This window comes from Saccopteryx leptura, chromosome 2 (genome assembly GCF_036850995.1).
Source record: "Saccopteryx leptura isolate mSacLep1 chromosome 2, mSacLep1_pri_phased_curated, whole genome shotgun sequence".
Taxonomy (NCBI): Eukaryota; Metazoa; Chordata; class Mammalia; order Chiroptera; family Emballonuridae; genus Saccopteryx; species Saccopteryx leptura.
This window is the reverse complement of record NC_089504.1, coordinates 39246669-39270733: the sequence shown is the minus strand read 5'-3', so window position 1 is coordinate 39270733 and position 24065 is coordinate 39246669. Positions and strand designations below refer to the sequence as shown.

At 44.0% G+C, this 24065-nt stretch overlaps 1 protein-coding gene and 3 non-coding genes across 11 annotated transcripts in view; 1 reads left to right on the top strand and 3 right to left on the bottom strand.

Annotated features, from left to right (window-relative positions):
* Positions 1-359: 359 nt before the first annotated feature.
* On the bottom strand, positions 360-550 carry LOC136396262 (U2 spliceosomal RNA). The gene has a single exon (XR_010749648.1). It is a non-coding gene; the product is annotated as a U2 spliceosomal RNA (small nuclear RNA).
* Positions 551-974: 424 nt separating this feature from the next.
* Positions 975-24065, top strand: part of UBAP1 (ubiquitin associated protein 1) — an 81272-nt gene continuing 58181 nt past the window's right edge. For 6 of the 8 annotated variants that reach the window (XM_066367802.1, XM_066367796.1, XM_066367794.1 and 3 more), the window contains exon 1: positions 975-1191. Coding sequence is in view for 1 of the 8 variants with exons in the window: in XM_066367799.1 (XP_066223896.1) it covers positions 1533-1563 (31 nt within the window). In the remaining 7 variants the exon portion in view is untranslated. Of the gene's footprint in view, positions 1192-1435; positions 1564-24065 lie in introns of those variants that run through there. The other 2 variants (XM_066367799.1, XM_066367798.1) reach the window with 2 other exon arrangements.
* TRNAT-GGU (transfer RNA threonine (anticodon GGU)) lies at positions 13166-13241 on the bottom strand. Its single transcript has one exon. It is a non-coding gene; the product is annotated as a tRNA-Thr (tRNA).
* On the bottom strand, positions 19348-19423 carry TRNAS-GGA (transfer RNA serine (anticodon GGA)). The gene has a single exon. It is a non-coding gene; the product is annotated as a tRNA-Ser (tRNA).

Sequence of the window (24065 nt, the reverse complement as noted above, 5' to 3'; positions counted from 1 at the left end):
CCCCTTTCTATCTGTCCCTCTCTCTGTTTCTATCTCACTAAAAAATAAAATATAAAAAGAAAGGGTAGGACTAGTACTAGGTCACTAAGTAGGGTATCCTGAGTAAATCTTTGCACTTCCTTTCATGTTTCAGGCTCTTGGGTTTCTGCCAGATAGATGTGTCCTACACTTAGCTTCCAGTAGTACAGTGTTTTTCAAACTTTTCCATCTCGTGGCACACATAAACTAATTACTAAATTTCTGTGGCACACAAAAAAATCAATTTTTTGTTGATTTGACAAAAAAATAGGTATAATTTTGATTCATTTACACTGCACCGCTATTTTTGTGTTGGCTGTTGTGATTTTTTTGTCTTTTTCTTTTGGTCCTGAGGCGGTTCCCAGAAGTACTGCAATACTGGATCTGTGGGCAACAAGGATGGAGCAAGCTCCTATTCCATCTCCTTGCTCCAAAAATCCATTTAATATCCTTGGATAGGGAATGTATCAAATGTTAAACTGGTAAGAACAGATAACTACCCTTGGTCTTAGCCGAAAGGCCCAGAAGCAGTATCATTTTTCATTTGACAATCTAAGGGAAAAGAGGTCAATGCCCTTGACTAAATAGTCAGGTAGTGCATGTTTTAAAAATTCTTATGGCACACTGGTTGAAAATTACTGCAGTAGTGTATTAATTCCCTTAATCTGAATTTGTTTTCCCCCATCTCATCTACCTTCTGCCTCTTCAACTGTGGTCCCTGCATTTCTACCCTTCTCTCTAATCCGTTTCTCCAGCCCCTAAGCCTTACCCTCTCAATGACCCTCTCCTTTCCTCTCTCCCTCTGGTTAGGCAGGATTCACTGCTCCAATTGTAACGTTTCTGGTAGCAGATGTTTTAGCACCGGAAGAGAGATTAGTTACCTCACCGTGGGCTCCTCCCATTGGCCCGGGGGGCGTGGACGCGGCGACATGACGTCAGACGCCCAAAGGGGCGGAGTGGTGAGGCGAAGGAGGAGGGAAGTAGGACTTCAACATGGCGGCTGTGGTACGAACTGTGGCTACGGTGACGGCTTGGCTCAGGGCGGGCAGAGTTGAAGGTGGTGGCGTTCCCTCTCCCTAAGGGCCGTCAGAAGCTCAGCGGGGACCGAGCCTGGGAGGTCGGCCGGCGTCAACACCTTTCGGCTTCTGGGACGGCGACGGCAGCGGCGCTCAGGTGAGGGGGCCTCCTTTTGGGGGAGGGGGAGAGGGGCGGAGTTGAGGGTAGGGCGCCGGTACCGGGAGAGGGATGGGGGAGGGAACCAGGGGAAGAGGCTAGAGGCCCAGCTGGGTGAAAGGAGATGCAGCTGAAGGAGTGGGAGTGAGAAGGGGCCAGAGATCCGTGATTTGGGGAGAATTCAGGGAGAAGGGTTGGAGTGACGGGGCCAAAGTTGAAGGGGCAGAGGGCAGGTGGGGTGTGGGAAAATGAGTTCGGATTAAGGGGACTAATACACTACTGGAAGGTAGCCGCAGTGGACGTCTGTCTTGCTGGAGTGAGAACTCGGTGGAAATTACAGGATGCCGGGGAGGGGGAAACTTAGTAAAGAAGGTAAGTGATGTGGAGTTGAGGGTGAGCTGGGGTAGTGAGGTGCTGATATAGTTCTCCCTGAGGTGATGAGATGTGGGAGAGAAGGAGGAGACCAGACCCGGGGTGAGTGAGCTTTGGGAATATCTTTGATATTGTCAGGTGTTCTCCAGGTATGTTTACCTTATCTCTTTGGTTGTTTCTTGGGTGGAGACTGACTTGTACAGCACACATGGGCCTCTGAAACAGCCCCAAATTTTTCTTTTTTTTTTTTTTTTTTTTTTTTTTTTTTGCATTTTTCAGAAGCTGGAAACAGGGAGAGACAGTCAGACAGACTCCCGCATGCGCCCGACCGGGATCCACCCGGCACGCCCACCATGGGGCGATGCTCTGCCCACCAGGGGGCGATGCTCTGCCCATCCTGGGTGTCGCCATGTTGCGACCAGAGCCACTCTAGCGCCTGAGGCAGAGGCCACAGAGCCATCCCCAGCGCCCGGGCCATTTTTGCTCCAATGGAGCCTTGGCTGCGGGAGGGGAAGAGAGAGACAGAGAGGAAGGCACGGCGGAGGGGTGGAGAAGCAAATGGGTGCTTCTCCTGTGTGCCCTGGCCGGGGATCGAACCCGGGTCCTCCGCACGCTAGGCCGACGCTCTACCGCTGAGCCAACCGGCCAGGGCTACCAAATTTTTCTTAAGGAACATCAAGTCATAGTCCATTTATTTGATCTGTGTCGGTGATCTCAGGCCTTTGTGTTGTCACCCCATGTACTGGTTTCCAGAATACCTCTTAAAAGTATGGCGGGGCATAAAAATAGATGCTGTATTAAACTGAAAAATTTAAGAGTTTTTACACACCATGGAGTGTTGCAAACCAGATTTAGTGTTTTAGTTAACTACTAAATAAATTCTTTCCTAACTCCACTAAGTGCTTTCTCTTTTTCCTTAGTTATGTTTTAGTATTTGAGAATTTGGATAGATATGATGGCTATTTCTCTTTAAAATTTTGTCAGATTTGATGGTGGGAAAAACAGAACACTTTGTCTTTAGTGATAGCGAACTCTATCTAGTTAATGTCTCCAACAAGTTTAACTGACAGTTTCTGTATATAGCAACTACTGAAATGTCCAAAGTTTATATAGAATTACATTGTTTGCATTAATTTATTTTTAAGTGGAATTTTATAAATTACATTTTTATTTCTAACCCGTCCTATTTATTCTTTTTTTGTTCTATTCATTCTTTTTGTTACTTATTTAACATTTATTGATTGCATTAATAGAGTCATAATTATGGAAATGAAAAAATTAATGTTTCTTTTCTTTTTGTATTTTTCCGAAGTTAGAAGCGGTCAGGCAGTCAGACTCCCGCAGGCGCCCGACAAGGATCCACCTGGCATGCCTGCCAGGGGGCGATGCTTTGCCCATCAGGGGCATTGCTCCGTTACAACCAGGGCACCTGAGGTAGAGGCCATGGAGCCACCCTCAGCGCCTGGGCCAGCTTTGCTCCAATGGAGACTTGGCTGTGGGAGGGGAAGAGAGTGGGGGAAGGGTGGAGAAGCAGATGGGTGCTTTTCCTGTGTGCCCTGGCCGGAAATTGAACCTAGGACTTCCACAGGCTGGGCCTGTGCTCTACCGCTGAGCCAACCTGCCAGGGCCAAAATTAATGTTTCAGTTAGTGAGCATGTCTAGCACTGCATAGCAAATAACTTGCTGTGGCCTCATTGGAAGATTAAAGTGTTTTTTCAGAAATAAAGACATAGGAAGAAAATTAAAGTATGTGAATATAAGAACTTTCTGAATTTTTCATTTGTATTTGACTCATTGCCTCATCATGGCGTATTTTCTTTTTTTTTGTTCGTCCTGCCATATTTTATGTATATCTGAAAGGTTTTTTTTTTCTTTTTTGTTTTGTTTTTTGGTATTTTTCCAAAGCTGGAAACAGGGAGGCAGTCAGACAGGCTCCCGCATGCGCCCGACCGGGATCCACCCGGCACACCCACCAGGGGGTGATACTGTGCCCATCTGGGGCGTTGCTCTGTTGCTACCAGAGCCATTCTAGCGCCTGAGTCAGAGGCCATGGAGCCATCCTCAGCGCCTGGGCCAACTTTGCTGCAGTGGAACCTTGGCTGTGGGAGGGGAAGAGAGAGACAGAGAGGAAGGAGAGGGGGAGGGGTGGAAAAGCAGATGGGCGCCTCTCCTGTGTGCCCTGGCTGGGAATCGAACCCGGGACTCCTGCACGCCACGCCGACGCTCTACCACTGAGCGAACTGGTCAGGGTCTGAAAGGTTTTATTTTTCATTAAAATAGTATTAATCTGTAGACAGTTCTCATCAATGGTTGCTAGTTCACATTGGACAGGCAAATGTCACTTTTATCTCATGCATCTGTTATGTCTTGACTAGACTAAGGTATATAAAATGAAATTTCTGAAGTTTAATTCAGTGACTAAAATTGTCTCGAATATTTTTAGCATTATAGATGTCTTTTCATTAGGCAAGCATATAGATTCTGGGTTTTGTTTTTGTTTTTTTTTAATTTTATTTATTTATTTATTTATTCATTTTTTAGAGAGGAGAGGGAGAGACAGAGAGAGAGAGAGAGGAGAGACAGAGAGAGAGAAGGGGGGGAGAAGCTGGAAGCATCAACTCCCATATGTGCCTTGACCAGGCAAGCCCAGGGTTTCGAACTGGCGACCTCAGCATTTCAAGGTCGACGCTTTATCCACTGCGCCACCACAGATCAGGCATGTTTTTGTTTTTTTACAGAGATAGTCAGACAGAGGGACAGATAGGAATGGAGAGAGATGAGAAGCATCAATCATCAGTTTTTGTTGTGACACCTTAGTAGTTCATTGATTGCTTTCTCATATGTGCCTTGACCCTGGGCCTTCAGCAGACTGAGTGACCCCTTGCTCAAGCCAAGCGACCTTGGGTCCAAGCTGGTGAGCTTTGCTCAAACCAGATGAGCCCTCACTCAAGCTGGTGACCTCAAGGTCTCAAGCCTGGGTCCTCCGCATCCCAGTCTGACACTCTATCCACTGTGTCACCACCTCATCAGGATATATTCTGGTGTTATAAATATGTCTTGTTCTCTAATTATACTGTTGAATGTTTTGAGGTTTTTCACATGTAAATTATTTTAGTGTAAACTTCGCACAGACCAACCAAAAAAAGAACCAAAAATACCAACCTTTTCTTCAAATTTTTATATATTGATTTTAGGGAGAGAGGAAGGAGGGAGAGAGAGAGAGACATAAATTTATTGTTCCACTTATTTATGCATTCATTGGTTGATTCTTGTATGTGCCCTGACCAGGGATTGACTCCACAACCTTGGTATATTCTAACCAACTGAGCTATCTGGCCAGGGCTAGGTAATTTTCTTTAGACATTCTTTCTCAGTAAATGCAAAAGGTAGTCTGTAGTACCTTAAGACAGTGGTCCCCAACCCCTGGCCGCGGACTGGTACTGGTCTGTGGGCCATTTGGTACCGGTCCGCAGAGAAAGAGTAAATAACTTACATTATTTCCGTTTTATTTATATTTAAGTCTGAACGATGTTTTATTTTTAAAAAATGACCAGATTCTCTCTGTTACATCTGTCTAAGACTCACTCTTGGCGCTTGTCTTGGTCACGTGATACATTTATCTGTCCCACCCTAAAGGCCGGTTCATGAAAATATTTTCTGACATTAAACCGGTCCGTGGCCCAAAAAAGTTTGGGGACCACTGCCTTAAGGTATTAAATAGCTTTTTTTTTTTTAAGAAGAAAACAAAAACACTTGACATTTAGATATTAACTAGGTTAAGTTTCCCACATAGCATGGGAACCTTTACTTCTATATCAAGAAGAAAAGTGAAAATCTATTTGGTTATCCAAAATCTAATTTTTTTTTAAAAAAATTAAAAATATTTATTGATTTTAGAGGAAAAGAAGGTGGGAGGGGGGAGGGAGAGAGAGAGAGAAAGAGAAACAGACATGGATTTGTTGTTCCACTTATGCATTCATTGGTTGATTCTTGTATGTGCCCTGATTAGGGATCGAACCTGTAAGTTTAGCAAATTCTTTTTTTTTTTTCTTTTTCTTTTTTATTTATTTATTTATTTTATTCATTTTTAGAGAAGAGAGGGAGAGAGAGAGAGAGGAGAGAGAGACGGGGGGAGGAGCTGGAAGCATCAACTCCCATATGTGCCTCGACCAGGCAAGCCCAGGGTTTCGAACCGGCGACCTCAGCATTTCCAGGTCGATGCTTTATCCACTGCGCCACCACAGGTCAGGCAAGTTTAGCAAATTCTGACAGTGCTCTAACCCAGTGGTCAGCGAACGGCGGCTCAGGAGCCACATGCGACTCTTTGGCCCCTTGAGTTTGGCTCTTCCACAAAATACCACGTGTGGTCGCTACTTCAATAAGGAATGTACCTACCTATATAGTTTAAGTAAAAAAAATTTGGCTCTCAAAAGAAATTTCAGTCGTTGTACTGTTGATATTTGGCTCTGTTGACTAATTAGTTTGCCGACCACTGCTAACCAATTAAGCTACCCCACCAGGGCCAGAATCTACGGTAATTATAAGAAGGAGCCCTTCACTAAAAAAAAAGTAAAAGGATTTTTCTTTTAACTTTTTAAAATCTGTAGTGCATAATTTCTTATAATATTGGAAAATAATTTAAACATAAGTAATGTTTTCTTATGAATTAAGAGCTATAATTTCATGGTTTAAAAATCTTAGGTGTTGGCCTGCCCTGTGGTGGTACAGTGGATAAAACGCTGAGGTTGCCGATTCAAAACCCTGGGCTTACCTGATCAAGGCACATATGGGAATTGATGCTTCCTGCTCCTCCCTTTTCTCTCTCTCTCTCTTTCTTTAAAATGAATAAATAAATAAAAATAATTAAAAATCTTAGGTGTTAAAACGCAAAAAATTTTAGGTAAAGGTAGCAAGATTTGAGACTTGTTTGGAGGTTCTAGCAGGGGAGCACAGCTACTTGTATTCCCTTGACTGAAGAAGGGTCCTCTCCTCTATCGGGGAAGGTTGTCCTCTTCGACCAAGCGCCGTGCAGCTTCGGGAGGGAGGCACATGGAGCGGTGAGGGAGGAAGGGGACACCCGCCTAGCCAGCCAGATCAGCCGAATCAACCCTGGCGATCAATGGGGTGACAGATGTCGCAGCCAGATCACCCTCACATCCATGGTAGCAAGATTTACACAGGGAAAGGTGCTAACACAGAGTCTATGCTATTGAGCTAGGCATTGTTAAGCACTTTACATTACCTCACTTAATCCTTGTAGTCTGATTAGGTATGAAGGTTGTTATATGCCGTGAGGATCAGAGAAGTTGAGCTATTTAAGGTTACAGCTATAAAATGGTAGAATCTGAATTTGAACTCAGATTTGTCCAACTTTAATGCCCATACTGCATCTGTTACACCATAATGCCCCTCTTAGGTGGTCACAGGGTCATTCTAATTCCTATCGAGTAAATTTAACATAAAGCACCAGTTATTTTCATGGAATTTAGTAATGGCATTTATTTTTATTTAAAACAAATTTATTGATTGGCTTTAGAGAGAGGAAGGGAGTGAAAGAAAAACATCAACCTGCCCTTCCATTCATTCACATATTCATTGACTCACACTTGCTCTCACACTTGCTCTGACCTGCAACCCTGGCACATCTGGACAACGGACCTAGACAACTCCAGACAATTGAGCTATTTGGTCAGGGTAAAGTAATGGCATTTAAAACTATGTGTTCTTATTGAAATTTTAGTGGTACTGGAATGATAAGTAGTTCATTAAACTTATAGTTGGCCCTGAGTGGTTGGTTCAGTGAATAAAGCATCAGTCTGGTACACCAGAGGTCATGGGTTTGACATCTGTCCCGCAGGGATGAGAACGAACCAGTGAGTACGAAATTAGATGGAACAGCTAAGTGGAACAAGTTAATGCTACTTTCTTCCTTAGTCCTTCCCCCTCCGTCCTTCATCCTTACCCCTCCCTCCTCCTTCCCTCCTTCCCTCCTTCCCTCCTTCCCCCCTTCCCCCCTTCCCCCCTTCCCCCTCCCTTCTTCCTCCTCCCTTCTTCCTCCTCCCTCCTTCCTCCTCCCCCCTTCCCCCTCCCTTTCCTCCCCCTCCCCCTCCTTCCCTTTCCTTCCATCTCCTTCTCTCCCTCCTTCTCCCTCCTCCCTCCTCCCCTCTCTCTCCCTCTTTCTCCGTTTTTCCCTTTCTCACCCTCTCTCCTTCCCTCTCCTCCCCTCTCCTTCCTTCTCCTTTCCCTCTTCCTCTCTCTCTCTCTCTTTGTCCCTCTATCTCTCTCTGCACCCTCTCACAAATCAATGGAAAAATTAAAATTTTAGTCAATTAAGATGTCGTCATCAGCCCTGCTGGTTAGCTCAGTTGGTTAGAGTGTCATCCTGATATGCCAAGTTTGTGGGTTGCATCTCTGGTCAGGGCACATGCAGGAATCAACCAATGAATGCATAAATAAGTGGAACAATAAATCGATGTTTGTCTCAAATCAGTAAATAAAAATTAAAAAAAGATGTCATCAGTATTCTAGGAATTTCCGGAAATGAATACTTGAATGTTTTGTGCTTAACAAACTAGAGAAACTGTATAAGGGACTAAAAGTTTCTTAAATGTATTGCTGAGTCAGGTTGGACCCAGCTTATTAAGGACCAAAATTTATATTTGACAGTATTCTGAACATGTTCTGTGAATTCTGGGTTGGTCATTATTAGTTGCTTTTTGTTTACCAAGCACTTACAGTTTTTGAGTCACTGAGTTGACTCATGAATATTGTTCTTACTGAGTCAGGAGCCAGCAGTGTGTGTTTTGGTTGCTTCACTTCCTCCCCAACACTTGATATTGTCAGACTCTTAATTTTTTTCCTAATCTAGTAGGTTTGAAACAGTATCTATTTTATTTTTATTAACATTTCCTGAAATTGATCATCATTTTTCAGATGTTCATTGCCCATTTATGCGCATTCTGTTGAGTTTTGTGCTTATTTTTGAGTTCTTTTTCTGATTGATTAAAAAAATTCTTTTTAATGTTTTTATTTAATTGATTTTAGAGAGAGGAAAGGAGAGAGTGAGAGAGAAACAGGAGTATTGATCTGTTCCTGTGTGTGCCCTGGCTGGGGATTGAACTGGCAACCCTTGTGCTTTGGGGAGATGCTCTAACCAACTGAGCTATCTGACCAGGGTGATTTTTAAGATTTTCTTTCTTTTTTTTTTTTGTGACAGAGAGAGGGACAGATAGGGACAGACGGACAGGAAGGGAGAGAGATGAGAAGCATCAATTCTTTGTTGTGGCTCCTGCGTCTCCTTAGTTCATTAATTTCGTTCTCATGTGCCTTGACTTGAAGGCTACGGCAGAGCGAGTGATCCTTTGCTCAAACCAGCGACCTTGGGCTCAAGCCAGTGACTCTGAGGTCCTATCTATGATTCTACGATCAAGCCAGCAACCCTGTGCTCAAGTTGGTGAGCCTGCACTCAACCTGGATGAGCCTGCACTAAAGCCGGCAACCTTGAGATTTTGAACCTGGGTCCTATGTGTCCCAGTCCGAAGCTCTATCCACTGTGCCACTGCCTGGTTCAGCTTTTAAGAATTCTTTATATCCCTAGCCAGATAGCTCGGTTGGTTAGAGCATTGTCCCGATGCACTGAGGTTGCTGGTTTGATCCCTGGTCAGGGCCCAAACAGAAACAAATCAGTGAGTGTTTCTGTCTCTCTTTTCTCTCTCTCTCTCTAAAATCAATAAATAAAAAATTAAAAAAAAAAGTTCTTTATATATTTTGTATATTGATTGTTAATTTATGGGTTGCAAATATTCTCTTTCAATTTGTGACCTATCTTTTCATCTCTTCATGGTATTTTGGTGATAAAAGTTTGTACTTTTTAAATTTTTTTTTATTTTTTTTTATTTTTAAGATTTTATTTATTATTTTAGGGAGAGGAGAGAGAAAGGGGAATGGGAGAAGCAGGATCCATCAACTCGTAGTAGTTGCTCTTCATGTGTGCCTTGACCAGGCAAGCCCAGGGTTTTTTTTATTCATTTTAGAGAAGGGGGGAGGGGGAGGAGCAGGAAGCATCAACTCCCATATGTGTCTTGACTGGGCAAGCCCAGGGTTTCGAACCGGCGACCTCAGCGTTCCAGGTCGACGCTTTATCCACTGCGCCACCACAGGTCAGGCAAAATTTTTTTTTTTTTGTATTTTTCTGAAGTTGGAAACCGAGAGGCAGTCAGACAGACTCGCGCATGCGCCCGACAGGAATCCACCTGGCATGCCCACCAGGGGGTGATGCTCTGCCCATCTGGGGCGTTGCTCTATTGCAACCAGAGCTATTCTAGCGCCTGAGGCAGAGGCCATAGAGCCATCCTCAGCGCTGGAGCCAACTTTGCTCCAATGGAGCCTTGGCTGCGGGAGGGGAAGAGAGAGACAGAGAGGAAGGAGAGGGGGAGGGGTGGAGAAGCAGATGGGCGCTTCTCCTGTGTGCCCTGGCCGGGAATCGAACCTGGGACTCCTGCACGCCAGGCCGACGCTCTATTACTGAGCCAACCGGCCAGGGCCTTAAATTTTTTTTAAAGACAGAGAGAGCATCAGAGACAGACAGACAGTAATGGAGAGAGATGAGAAGCATCCATCATTAGTTTTTCGTTGCAACACCTTAATTGTTCATTGATTGCTTTCTCATATGTGCCTTGACTGTGGAGCTACAGCAAACCGAGTAACCCCTTGCTCTAGCCAGCGACCAAGCTGGTGAGCTTTGCTCAAACCAGATGAGCCCACGCTCAAGCTGGCGACCTTGGAGTCTTGAACCTGGGTCTTCCGCATCCCAATCTGACGCTCTACCACTGAGCCAACCGGCCAGGGCTATTTTATTGATTTTAATGAGAGAGGAAGGGTGAGAGAGACAAAGACAGGAACATAGATCTGTTCCTGTATGTGCCCTGACCCGGGATCAAATCAGCAACTCTGTGCTTTGGCATGATGCTTTAGCCAACTGAACTATCTGGCCAGGGTGTTTCTTCACTGTTTTATAGTTTTCAGAGTACAGGTCTTTCAACTCTGGTTTAATTTGTTCCTAGATATTTTATGCTTTTTGATGGAATTGTAAATGGGATTTCTTTAATTTCACATTTTGGTCATTTGTTATTGGTGTATAGAAATGCAACAGGTTTCTGCATATTTATCCTGTATCTTGCAGCTTTACTGAATTTGTTAGTTGTAATAGTTTTTTGGTGGATTCTTTAGGATTTTCTATATTTGTATTATGTCATCTGGAAATAGAGTTTTACTTCTTTTTTTTTAAAATATTTTATTTATTGATTTTTAGAGAGAGGGGATAGAGAGAGAGAGAGAGAGAGAAGGGGGAGGAGCAGGAAGCATCAACTCCCATATGTGCCTTGACCAGGCAAGCCCAAGGTTTCGAACCGGCAACCTCATTTTCCAGGTCGACGCTTTATTCCACTGCGCCACCACAGGTCAGGCCGAGTTTTTTTTTTTAAATGGTAAATTTTGTTATGTTTATTTTAAACATTTTTTTTTAATTTATTCATTTTAGAGAGGAGAGAGAGAGACAGAGAGAGAGAAGGGGGGGAGGAGCTGGAAGCATCAACTCCCATATGTGCCTTGACCAGGCAAGCCCAGGGTTTCGAGCCGGCGACCTCAGCATTTCCAGGTCGACGCTTTATCCACTGTGCTACCACAGGTCAGCAGGCCGAGTTTTACTTCTTTCTGGTTTGGATGCCTTTTTCCTTTTCTGGTGGCTGTGGCTAGGAGTGTAATATTAGCTGGGTTTATCATATATAGCCTTTATCATGTTGAGATATGTTCCTTCTATATCTACTTTGTTTATTTATTTATTTTTTTATTCATTTTTAGAGAGGAGAGAGAGATAGAGAGGGAGAAGGGGGGAGGAGCTGGAAGCATCAACTCCCATATATGCCTTGACCAGGCAAGCCCAGGGTTTCGAACCGGCGACCTCAGCATTTCCAGGTCGACGCTTTATCCACTGCGCCACCACAGGTCAGGCTCTATATCTACTTTGTTGAGAATTTTTATCATAAAAGGATGTTGGACTTTTCAAATGCTTTTTTTTTAATGTATTGAGATAATCATATGGTTTATATCCTTTATTTTGTTAATGTGATATAATATCACATTGCTTGATTTACAGATGTTGATCCATCACTGCATCTCTGAGATGAATCCTTCTTGGTCGTGTTGTGTAATTGCTTTAAGGTTGAATTCTGTTTGCTAATTTTTAAAATTCTTTTTTTTTTTTTAAGACTTTATTCAATTTTCAGAAAAGAGAGAGAGAGAGAGGGAGGGAGAGAAAGAGAGTGAAGGGGGAGGAGCAGGAAGCATCAACTCCCATATGTGCCTTGACCAGGCAGGCCCAGGGTTTCGAACCAGCGACCTCAGTGTTCTAGGTTGACGCTTTATCCCACTGTGCCACCACAGGTCAGGGAAAAATTCTCTTATTTTTTAATTTTATTTTTTTTACATAGAGAGAGTCAGAGAGAGGGATAGACAGGGGCACACAGAGAGGAACGGAGAGATGAGAAGCATCAATCATTAGTTTTTCTTGCCATTGCAACACCTTAGTTGTTCATTGATTGCTCTCTCATATGTGCCTAGACCGCAGGCCTTCAGCAGACTGAGTAACCCCTTGCTCGAGCCAGCGACCTTGGGTCCAAGCTGGTGAGCTTTTGCTCAAACCGATGAGCCCGTGCTCAAGCTGGTGACCTTGGGGTCTTGAACCTGGATCCTCGGCATCCCAGTCCGATGCTCTATCTACTGCGCCACTGCCTGGTCAGGCTGTTTGCTAATATTTTGTAGAAAATTTTTGCATCTGTGTTTATGTTGAAGGATATTGGCCAGTAATTTTCTCTTTTTCTAATGTCTTGATCTGGTTTTGGTATTGGGGTAATGCTGGCTTTGAAGAATAAGTTTGGAAGTGTTTCTCTTCAATTTATTTATTTATTTTTTTATTTATTTTTTATTCATTTTAGAGAGGAGAGAGAAAGGGAAAGAGAGAGACAGAGAGGGAGAGAGAGAGAAGGTGAGGAGGAGCTGGAAGCATCAACTCTCATATGTGCCTTGACCAGGCAAGCCCAGGGTTTCAAACTGGCGACCTCAGCATTTCCAGGTCGACTCTTTATCCACTGCGCCACCACAGGTCAGGCCTCTCTTCAATTTTTGAAATAGTTTAAGAAGGGTAAGTATTAGTTATTCTTTGAATGTTTGGTAGAATTCACCTGTGGAGCCATCTGGTTCTGGACTTTTATTTGTTGAGAGTTTTTAAAATTATTGCTTCAGTTTCTTTTCTTTTTTTTTTTGTATTTTTCTGAAGCTGGAAACGGGGAGGCAGTCAGACAGACTCCCGCATGCGCCCAACTGGGATCCACCTGGCACACCCACTGGGGGTGATGCTCTGCCCATTCGGGGCATCGCTCTGTTGCGACCAGAGCCACTCTAGTGCTTGAGGCAGAGGCCATGGAGCCATCCTCAGGGCCCCGGTCATCTTTTGCTCCAATGGAACCTTGGCTGAGGGAGGGGAAGAGAGAGACAGAGAGGAAGGAGAGGGGGAGGGGTGGAGAAGCAGATGGGCGCCTCTCTTGTGTGCCCTGGCCGGGAATCGAACCCGGGACTTCCGCATACCAGGCCGACGCTCTACCACTGAGCCAACCGGCCAGGGCCTCTTTTCTTTTTTAAGTGAGAGGAGGGGAAACATAGAGACAGATTGCTACATGTGCCTCAACCAGGATCCACCCAGCAACCTCTCGTCTGGGGCTGATGCTCTGCCCATCTGGGCCACTTGCAACTAGCTATTTTTAGCACTTGAGGTGGAGGCTTGACGGTCATCCTCAGTGCCTGAGACCTATGTGCTCACATAAATCAAGCCATGGCTGAAGGAAAGGAAAGGAAAGGGGAAGGGGAAGGGGAAGGGGGAAAAAAGAAGGGGGCAGGGGGAAGGAAAGGAAGAAAGAAAGAAAGAAGAGGGAAGGGAGAGAAGTAGATGGTCTCTTCTCCTGTGTGCCCTGACCAGGAATTGAGCTCCGGACTTCCACATGTGTTAGTGGTGCTCTGCTACTGAGTCAACTGGCCAGGGCCGCTTCAATGTCTTTTTAGAAAATTTTTTTATTGATTGATTTTAGAGATAGAGGAAGGGAATGAGAGAGGGGGGGAAGCATTTATTTGTTGTTCATTTAGTTATGCATTCATTGGTCTCTCCCTGTGTATGCTCTGACTGGGTGTTGAACCCGCAATTTTGGTGTTTTGAGAGGATGGTCTGACTGAGCTAACAGGCCAGGGCCTACTTGGTTCTTTGTTACAGTTTCTAAGTCTTTGTTGATGTTCTTCCTAAGTTTCTCTTTTCCACTCTCAAGTTTGGTGAGCATCCTTATGATCACTTCTTTGAATTCTTTATTAGGTAAATGAATTATCTCCATTTTTATTTTTATTTTTTTTAGTGAGCAAGAGAGAGAGACAGAGAGAAAGAGAGGGACAGACAGGGAGAGAGATGAGAACCATCATCTTTGTTGTGGCATTTTAGTTGTGCATTGATTGCTTTTTCATATGTGCCTTGACCCAGGGGCTCCAGTCGAACCAGTGACCCTTTGATTAAGCCAGTGACAATGGGCTCAAACCAGCAACCATGGAGTCATGTCTATGATCTCATGCTTAAGCCAGTGAACCCATGCTTAAGCTGTATGAATCTGCACTCAAGCTGGTTACCTCAAGGTTTTGAACCTGGGTTCTCTATTTCCCAGGCTGATACTCTATCCACTGTGCCACAGGCTTTCTTTTCTTTTTTTTAAGTGAGAGGAGGGGAGATAGTGGGACAGACTCCTGCATGTGCCCCGACCAGGATTTACCTGGCAGTTCCTGTCTGGGGCCGATGCTTAAATCATTCAAGCTATCCTCAGTGCCTGGGGCCAATGCTCAAACCAGTTGAGACACTGGCTGCTAGGGGAAGAGAAAGAGAGAAGGGGAGAGGGAGGAGAAGAGAAGTAGATGGTAGTAGCTTCCAGCTTCTCATGCATGCTCTGACCGGGGATTGAACCTGGGAGTTAGCACATCAGGCCGAAGCTCTGTACCCTGAGCCAACCGGCCAATGCCTTATCCCCATTTTCTTAAGCTTCCCCCCCCCCCGGGACATTTTTTATTCCTTCATTTGTTAGATATTTTGTTTTTTAAATCTGTTTGACTTTCTATGTTTATTTATATAAATTTGACAAAATAGCAATCTCTCCCAGTCTTGAAAAAGTGGCTTTTTGTAGAAGTGGCCTGTGTGTAGGTTGTGTGTGTGTGTGCCACGTACTTTGACAGGCTACTTGGAGCCAGTGAGTACATAAGGTGTCTGGCGCACTGGCCTGTCAAGCCAGGATGGCCCTAGGTAGGGGAGGCCAGGTGTGCATAGTAGTACCCTGTTGATCCTGCTTGCTTCCTTTGTTCAGGGACAAATGGGCTCAGGTGATGTGTCCGGAAACACGCTGCAGTGACCTTGCACTTAGGCCAGAGCACCTAGGTAGAGCCCGTGCCCACCATATAGAGGTGAAGGGGGACATAAAAAAATGCACTCACCCATACCACTGACCCAGGAAAATTCCCCTAGTGCTTGTCAAGCTCCCATGGCTCCCAGCCAACTCTGTACAGTTTATTTTGTTTGTGGTACAGGAAGTGATCTTGTGTAGAAGTGACTTCTGTGTAGGCTTTCTGTGCCAGGTAGTTTAAGGAAGTTGATTTGAGCCAGGCAGGCGCTTATAGTGCCTATTGCACTGGCTTGCTGGGCTGAAGTGGCTCTCTCTCGAAGGAGATATGTGGTAATGCCTATATTTTTTAAAAAAGACTTTATTTATTTTAGGGAGCAGAGAGAGAGAGAGAGAGACAGAGACTGAGAGAGAGAATGGGGAGAGGAGCAGGAATCATCAATTCCCATGTATGCCTTGACCAGGCAAGCCTAGGGTTTTGTTCGAAACAGCGACTTCAGTGGTGATGTCCTGTTGTTCCTGATTTCTCCTCTTGTTCAGTAACTTAGCTGGGAATGCTGGCGACATGCTGTGATCTCGCAGGTAGACCAGATCACCAGACCAGAGCTTCTACCTGCCCTGTAGAAGTGGAAGTGGATAAGTAAACAATGGCAGGTGCTCCTCCTGACCAGAGTGTTCCACAACATTTAGGAGGGCACTTCCATGGTTTCTCAGCCTTTTCTATTCTTTTTATTTTGTTTGTTGTTCAGAAGCTGTTCATTTAGCCCTCAGTTGTCTCATAGGAGTAATTGCTCTCTATGTATATATGTGTATATTTGAGTTTGCTCATGGGTAAGAGCAAGGTTAGTGTCCTATTCTGCTGCCATCTTGGACCTCCTAAAATTTCTTTTTATTATAGTTTGCATACAATAGTATATTAATTTTAGGTGTACTACATAGTGATTCAACATTTTTATAGTTTATGATGTGATCATCACATTAGTCTAGTAACCATTTGTTAGCATGCCAAATTATTACAGTATTGTAATTCCTGTGCTGTATACTGCATTTTTGTGGCTTTAAATTTTTTTATTTTATTATATTAAAATATTTTTAAAAATTGATTTTAGAGGGAGAGAAACATCTATTTGTTGTTGCACTTATCCATTCGTTGATTCTTTTTTTAATAACAATTTTTTAAAGATTTTGTTTATTGATTTTATAGAGATGAGAAGAAGGGACAGGGAGTGAGAAGTATCAACTCAGAGCTGCTTCACTTTAGTTATTCATTGGTTGATTGCTTGTCGTATGTGCCTTGACCTAGCAAATCCAGGTTTTCAAACTGGTGACCTCAGTGTTCCAGGTCGATGCTTTTTCTACTGGCCAGGCCATTGATTGATTCTTACATATTTGCCCTGACCAGGGATCAAACCCACAACCTTGGCATATTGGGATGAGGCTCTAACCAACAGAGCTACCTGACCAGGGCGCTTTTTTTATTTTATAACCGGAAGTTTGTACTTATTCTCCTTCACTTTTTTCTTTTTTTAATTTTTAAATTTTATTTATTTATTTTTTTCAGAGACAGAGAGAGAGTCAGAGAGAGGGACAGACAGACAGGAATGGAGAGAGATGAGAAGCATCTATCATCAGTTTTTCGTTGCGACACCTTAGTTGTTCATTGAGTGCTTCTCATATGTGCCTTGACTGCGGGCCTTCAGAAGACCGAGTAACCCCTTGCTCGAGCCAGCGTCCCTGGATCCAAGCTGGTGAGCTTTTGCTCAAACTAGATGAGCCCGCACTCAAGCTGGCAACCTCGGGGTCTCGAATCTGGGTCTTCCGCATCCCAGTCTGACGCTCTATCCACTGCGCCACTGCCTGGTCAGTCTCCTTCACTTTTTTCACTTGTAAAAATGTTTAAACTTGTAGAGAATCCCCCCGCCGAAGTGAGAAGTGGGGGGAGGGGGTGGCAGACAGACAGACAGACTCCCGCATGTGCCGGACTGGGATCCACCCGGCATGCCCACCAGGGGCGATGCTCCACCCATCTGGGGCATTGCTCTGCTGTAACTGGAGCCATTTTTGCACCTGAGGCGGAGGCCATGGAGCCATCCTCAGCACCCAGGCCAACTTTTGCTCCCATGGAGCCTTGGCTGTGGGAGAGCAAGAGAGAGAGAGAGAGGAAGGAGAGGGGGAAGGGTGGAGAAGCAGATGAGCACCTCTCCTGTATGCCTTGATTGGGAATTGAACCTGGGATTTCCACACGCTGGACCGACGCTCTACCGCTGAACCAACTGGCCAGAGCTCTGTAGAGAATTTTTAAGAAAATGTATTTGAGTCAGAGGACATACCTAGAAGCAAGATCTCAACAGACTAAGAAGAATGCTTTGAAGAACAGTAGTTTGTAGTTTCTTTTATGCATTTGAGATGAAAAAGGATAGTAAGATTACTTGAGAAAAAGCAAGGTGGGATCGGATTTCAGGAAAATGTAGATTATGTGCTCTCTTGAGGATGGAAAGCTTTAGAAGGGGACATATCAAAGCTTGGTAACCTAGGTGCACAGAAACAAAGGACAGGGCTTGCTTAAGGCAAACTAGGCCTTTTACTAAAGAAGTTATATGCTTAGGACATGACTACCCATCATGACTTGCCCAGTGAAGAATTTATGATCAGATCACCTGTGAGGTTACATTCCATAGAACTCCATTTTTGTTCTACATACCCTAACTAAATGTTCTTGTCTAGAAGTTTTATAGTTTTAGATTTTACAAAGTCTGTGGTCCATTTTCTTTTCTTTTTTTTTATAGCGACAAAGAGAGAATCAGAGAGAGGGATAGACAGACAGGAATGGAGAGAGATGAGAAGCATCAATCATTAGTTTTTCATTGCGACACCTTAGTTGTACATTGATTGCTTTCTCATATGTGCCTTGACCGTGGGGCTACAGCAGACTGAGTAACTCCTTGCTTGAGCCAGCGACCTTGGGTCCAAGCTGGTGAGCTTTTTTTGCTCAAGCCAGATGAGCCCGCGGTCAAGCTGGCGACCTCGGGGTCTTGAACCTGGGCCCTCCACATACCAGTCCAACACTCTATCCACTGCGCCACCGCCTGGTCAGGCAGTGTGGTCCATTTTCAATGAATTTTTTCCTATATAATGTGAGAGGGTTATTATTTTTTTTTTGAATATAGATATTCTAATACCTTCTGTTGAAAAGATGACCCTTTCTCTAAATTGCTTTTGTAGCTTAAAAATAGTTTGTCCAAATATATGTGGATCTATACTTTTGGATTCTGTTCTATTTTGTTGATCTGTTTGTTTATGTTTATGCCAATATCCCACTGTCTGATAACTGTAGCTGTAGAATAAAATTAGAAATCAGGAAGTGTGTCAAAGTTGTTTTGGTTATCTAGGTCGTCCTTGGCATTGTTGTGAATTTTAGAATTTAGCTTGTCAAAGTATTTACAGAAAGCCTGGCCAGGTTTTGTTTGGGAGTATGAAATGTGGAGATCAATTTGGGAGGATTGACATCTTAAAAATATTGAGTGTTACAGCTTATGAACATGGTATATATTTAGGTGTTTGCTATAGACAATTTGTTCAGTCCCCACCTGCACCCTAATTTATATGTTGAAACCTAGTTCCCAAGGTGGTGGTATTTGGAGGGCCTTTATAAGGTAATTAGGTCATGAGGGAAGAACCTTTATGAATGGAAATAATGCTCTTATAAAAGAGGTGCAAGAGAATTTCCTTGCCCCTTCCATGGTCTTAAGAGGTTAGAATGAAAAAGATAGCTGTCAGTGAACCTGGGAGCAGGCTCTTTACCAGGCCCTAAATCTGCTGGTGCTTTGATCTTGAACTTCTTAGCCTCCAGAATAATGAAAAATAATATATTTCTGTTGTTTATAACCCACCCAGTTTATGGTATTTTGTAACAGTAGCTGAATGGTCTTTTTAGTTTTCAACTTACAGGTTTTGCAATTTTTTGTTGGATATATCCCTATTTCATAATTTTTGGTGTTATTATAAATGGTGATTTTTTTTTTGTGTGTGTTTTTTTCTGAAGTTGGAAATGGGGAGGCAGTCAGACAGACTCGCGCATGCGCCTGACTGGGATCCACCCGGCATGCCCACCAGGGGGCGATGCTCTGCCCATCTGGGGTGTCGCTCTGTTGCAACCAGGGCCATTCTAGCGCCTGAGGCAGCAGCCTTGGAGCCATCCTCAGCGCCCAGGCCAACCTTGCTCCAGTGGAGCCTTGGCTGCGGGAGGGGAAGAGAGAGACAGAGAGGAAGGAGAGGGGGAGGGGTGGAGAAGCAGATGGGCGCTTTTCCTGTGTGCCCTGGCCGGGAATCGAACCCGGGACTCCTGCACTCCAGGCCGACGCTCTACCACTGAGCCAACCGGCCAGGGCCTATAAATGGTGATTTTTATAATTTCAATTTCTGATTGCTCATTGCTGGTATAAAAAATTTCAATTAAGTGTTGATCTTATATCTTCCACTCTTAGAAACTTATGTAATAGTTCTAGTCCTCTTTTGTAGATTCCACTAGATTTTCTACAGATCATGTTGTCTGTAGTAGTACTCCAGCCTGCTGGGAACTAAACCTACTGGGTTTGTGGGAAAGATACCTACTCAAGACACAAACTTAGGTCAAGAGGAAGAGAGGGTGAGGCATGCCAAGGGAGGCAAAGAAGACCTGAATTTCCTTCTCCCTTAGCTTTTACTGATCAGAAGCAGAACAGAGGTAACAGGATTACAGGGGAGGGAGATCTGGTGACAAGGGAAAGAATGACTAATGGCCTTTTTGCTGACATGGAGAAAGGACTAATTTGGGTCAGTAATTTCTTTTCTTTTGCTAATTATAACAAGCACAAAGGAAGGGGCTTACCCAATCACACTTTCTTGGTGTTTGTACCCAAGAGACATTTGCTCAGTTTTTTTTTTTAATTGTTTAGTTTATTTATTCATTTTAGAGGGGAGAGAGAGAGAGAGAGAGAGAGAGAGAGAAAGTGGGGAGGAGCAGGAAGCATCAACTCCCATATATACCTTGACCAGACAAGTGCAGGGTTTTGAACCGGCGACCTCAGTGTTCCCAGGTCGACTCTTTTTTTTTTTCATTTTTCCGAAGCTGGAAACTAGGAGGCAGTCAGACAGACTCCTGCATGCACCCGACCAGGATCCATCCGGCATGCCCACCAGGGGGCGATGCTTTGCCCCTCTGGGGCGTTGCTCTGTTGCGTCCAGAGCCATTCTAGCACCTGAGGCAGAGGCCACAGAGCCATCCCCAGCGCCTGGGCCATCTTTGCTCCAATGGAGCCTCTCTGCGGGAGGGGAAGAGAGAGACAGAGAGGAAGGAGAGGGGGAGGGGTGGAGAAGCAGATAGGCGCCTCTCCTGTGTGCCTGGCCGGGAATTGAACCTGGGACTCCTGCAGGCTAGGCCGACGCTCTACCGTTGAGCCAACCGGCCAGGGCCCCAGGTCTACTCTTTATCCACTGTGCCACCAGAGATAAGGCTGCTCAGGTCTTTTTTTTTTTTTGTATTTTTCTGAAGCTGGAAACAGGGAGGCAGTCAGACTCCCGCAGGCGCCCGACTGGGATCCACCCGGCATGCCCACCAGGGGGCGATGCTCTGCCCATCTTGGGCCATCGCTCTGCCGCAATCAGAGCCATTCTAGCGCCTGAGGCAGAGGCCACAGAGCCATCCTCAGCGCCCGGGCAAATCTTGCTCCAATGGAGCCTTGGCTGTGGGAGGGGAAGAGAGAGACAGAGGGGGAGGGGTGGAGAAGCAGATGGGCGTTTCTTCTGTGTGCCCTGGCTGGGAATCGAACCTAGGACTCCTGCACGCCAGGCCGATGCTCTACCACTGAGCCAACCGGCCAGGGCCTGCTCAGGTCTTTTAACTGAGGTTCCCCAATCCAAGTCATAGAGGGTTCAAGCTTAAATGTGTGATTCCCTACTGTTGTCTTTGAAAAGAAGATGGCTATTACTTGCTTTTTTCAATCTGGATACCTTTTATTACTTTTTCTTGTCTTATTGCACTGGCTAGAACTACTAATACAGTGTTTAATAACAGTGATTTAAGTGGATATCCTTACCTTCTTTCTGAACTTAAGGGAAAGTATTTTATCATAAACTGTAGATTATTTATAGATGCCCTTTATCAAGTTGAAGTAGCTCCCTTCTATTTTTAGTTTGCTGAAAGTTTTTTGAGGGATGTGTGTATTGGATTTTGTTATGTCCTTTCAGTGTCTATTGAGGTAATCATATAATTTTTCTTTTTAAGTTTGTTAATATGGTGAATTACATTGATATTTTAAAAACAATTTAATATATTTAATTAATCTGCATTCCTAGGAAAACCCTGAACTCATCATGATATATAGTATGCTTTTTATATATTGTTGGATTTGAGTTTCTAAAATTTTGTTAAGGATTTTTGCATTTATGTTCATAAGGGATAATTGTTCTGTTGTTTTCTCTCCTTATAATATCTTGGGCTGTTTTGGTGTCAAGATAATATTTAAGCCTGACTGGGCAGTGGCGCAGTGGATAAAGTGTCAGACTGGGATGTGGAGGACCCAGGTTCGAGACCCCGAGGTTGCCAGCTTGAGCGCAAGCTCATCTGGTTTGAGCAAAAGCTCACCAGCTTGGACCCAAGGTCGCTGGCTCAAGCAAAGGGTTTCTCGGTCTGCTGTAGCCCCATGGTCAAGGCACATATGAGAAAGCAATCAATGAACAACTAAGGTGTCATAATAAAAAAAAAATAATGATTGATGCTTCTCATCTCTCTCCATTCCTGTCTGTCCTTATCTATCCCTCTCTCTGACTCTCTTTGTCTCTGTAAAAAAAAAAAAAGAAGATAATGTTTAATATTTGTCTTATAAAATTATGAGAATTATTCCTTCCTCTTTAATATTCCAGAAGAGTTTATAATATTATTTCTTCCTTAAATGTTTGGTAGATTTTAGCAGTAAAGCCATTTTTGAACCTCAAGTTTTCTTTATGAAAAGGTTTTTAACTACAAATTTAATTTCTTTAATAAGTATAGGGCTATTGAGGCTATTTATTTCTTTTTGGGTGAGCTTTGGTATTTTGTGTTTTTGAAGAATCGGTTCGTTACGCCTGACTTGTGGTGGTGCAGTGTATATAGAGTGTCAACTCGGGACATAGTGGTTTCTGGTTTGAAACCCTGAGGTTACCACCTTGAGCATGGGATTGTCAGCTTGAGCATGGGCTTGTAGGCTTGAGTGTGGGATCATCGACATGATCCCAAGGTCTCTGGCTTGAGCAAGGGGTCATGGCTCAGCTTGACACCTCCCCCCCCCCCCCATTAAGGCACAATGAGAGGCAGTCTTTGGTACCCTGGTACTGCACAATGTTTCCCTGTGGGTATGAGTTCTCAAGAATGGTGAGCAAGGCTGTTACTTACGTTACTTCTTTGTTTATGTGGGAAAAATCATTCAGATTTCATATGACTGGAACAGTCAGAATGGTGTACTCCACTGAGAATGAATATTACTGGAAGAACAGAAAATTTATGTTTCTGATTACTTCTCTCAGGTCAGATTAATAGCCTCTAGTTAGCTTATTTGTGTTTTGAATTCACTAATTATATTGTATTGGCTACATTTAGAGTGAAATAGTGTTAATTAGTGTCAAATAGTAAGCATTTTCTTCTCCTTTAAAACAATAAAGGTGTGGCCTGACCAGGTGGAGGCGCAGTGGATAGAGAGCAATGACCTGGGACACTGAGGACCCAGGTTTGCAACCCTGAGGTCACTGGCTTGAGTGTGGGCTCATCTGGCTTGAGCACAGGCTCACCAGCTTGAGTCCACCGTTGCTGGCTTGAGCAAGGGGTCACTATCTTGCCTGGAGCCCCCCACCCCCAATCCTCTAGTCAAGGCACTATGAAAAGCAATCAATGAGCAACTAAATTGCCGCAACTAGGAGCTGATAATTCTTTTTTTTTTTTTTTTTTTTTTTAAATTTTTTTTTTTTTAATTTTATTTATTCATTTTTAGAGAGGAGAGAGACAGAGGAGAGAGAGACAGAGAAAGAGAAGGGGGGAGGAGCTGGAAGCATCAACTCCCATATGTGCCTTGACCAGGCAAGCCCAGGGTTTCGAACCGGCGACCTCAGCATTTCCAGGTCGACGCTTTATTCACTGCGCCACCACAGGTCAGGCCAGGAGCTGATAATTCTTACCTTTCTCCCTTCTTGTCTTTCTTTCTCTCTGTTGCTCTGTCTCACTCTCGCTTAAAAAAAAAATGGGTGTGGGCAGTGTATACTTCCTGAGTCATAGACTCAGAAATTGACTACATGTGTTTATGTACCTTCATGACTAAGAATGTAAGACTATAAAAAACATTGAAGTTCATAGTTACAAAAAAAAATCTATATCCTTAATTCTGAAAAGGTTGGTCAGGTATCATTTACTCCAGGACTTTTTTTTTTACAGAAGCTTGGAATGTTTTTTGCTTTCCTTTTTTTCAGAGATTTTGATTAGCTCCACACCATTCCAAATTAATGGAATCAGTGAGACCAGAACCCAAACATTTATTAACTATCCATAGTGCTATTTTTTTTTGTGTGTGTGACAGAAACAGAGAGAGGGAGAGATAGGGACAGACAGGAAGGGAGAGAGATGAGAAGCATCAAATCTTTGTTATAGCACCTTAGTTGTACATTAATTGCTTTTTCATGTGTGCTGTGACTGGGGGACTACAGCAGAGCAAGTGACCCCTTGCTCAAGCCAGCGACCTTGGGCTTCCAGCCAGTGTCCTTTGTGCTTAAGCCAGCGACCATGGGGTCATGTCTATGATCCCACGCTCAAGCCAGCATCCCTGCGCTCAAGCTGGTGAGCCCGTGCTCAAGCCGGCGACCGCGGTGTTTTATTTATTTATTTATTTTTGACCTGGGTGTTTTAAACCTGGGTTCTCTGCATCCCAGTCTGATGCTCAGTCCACTTGGTCAGGCTAAATATGTTAACATTTGATAGGCTAGTCTGCCTTCATGATTTTCATTGGAGTTTTCTTGGCTGTTGTTGCATAG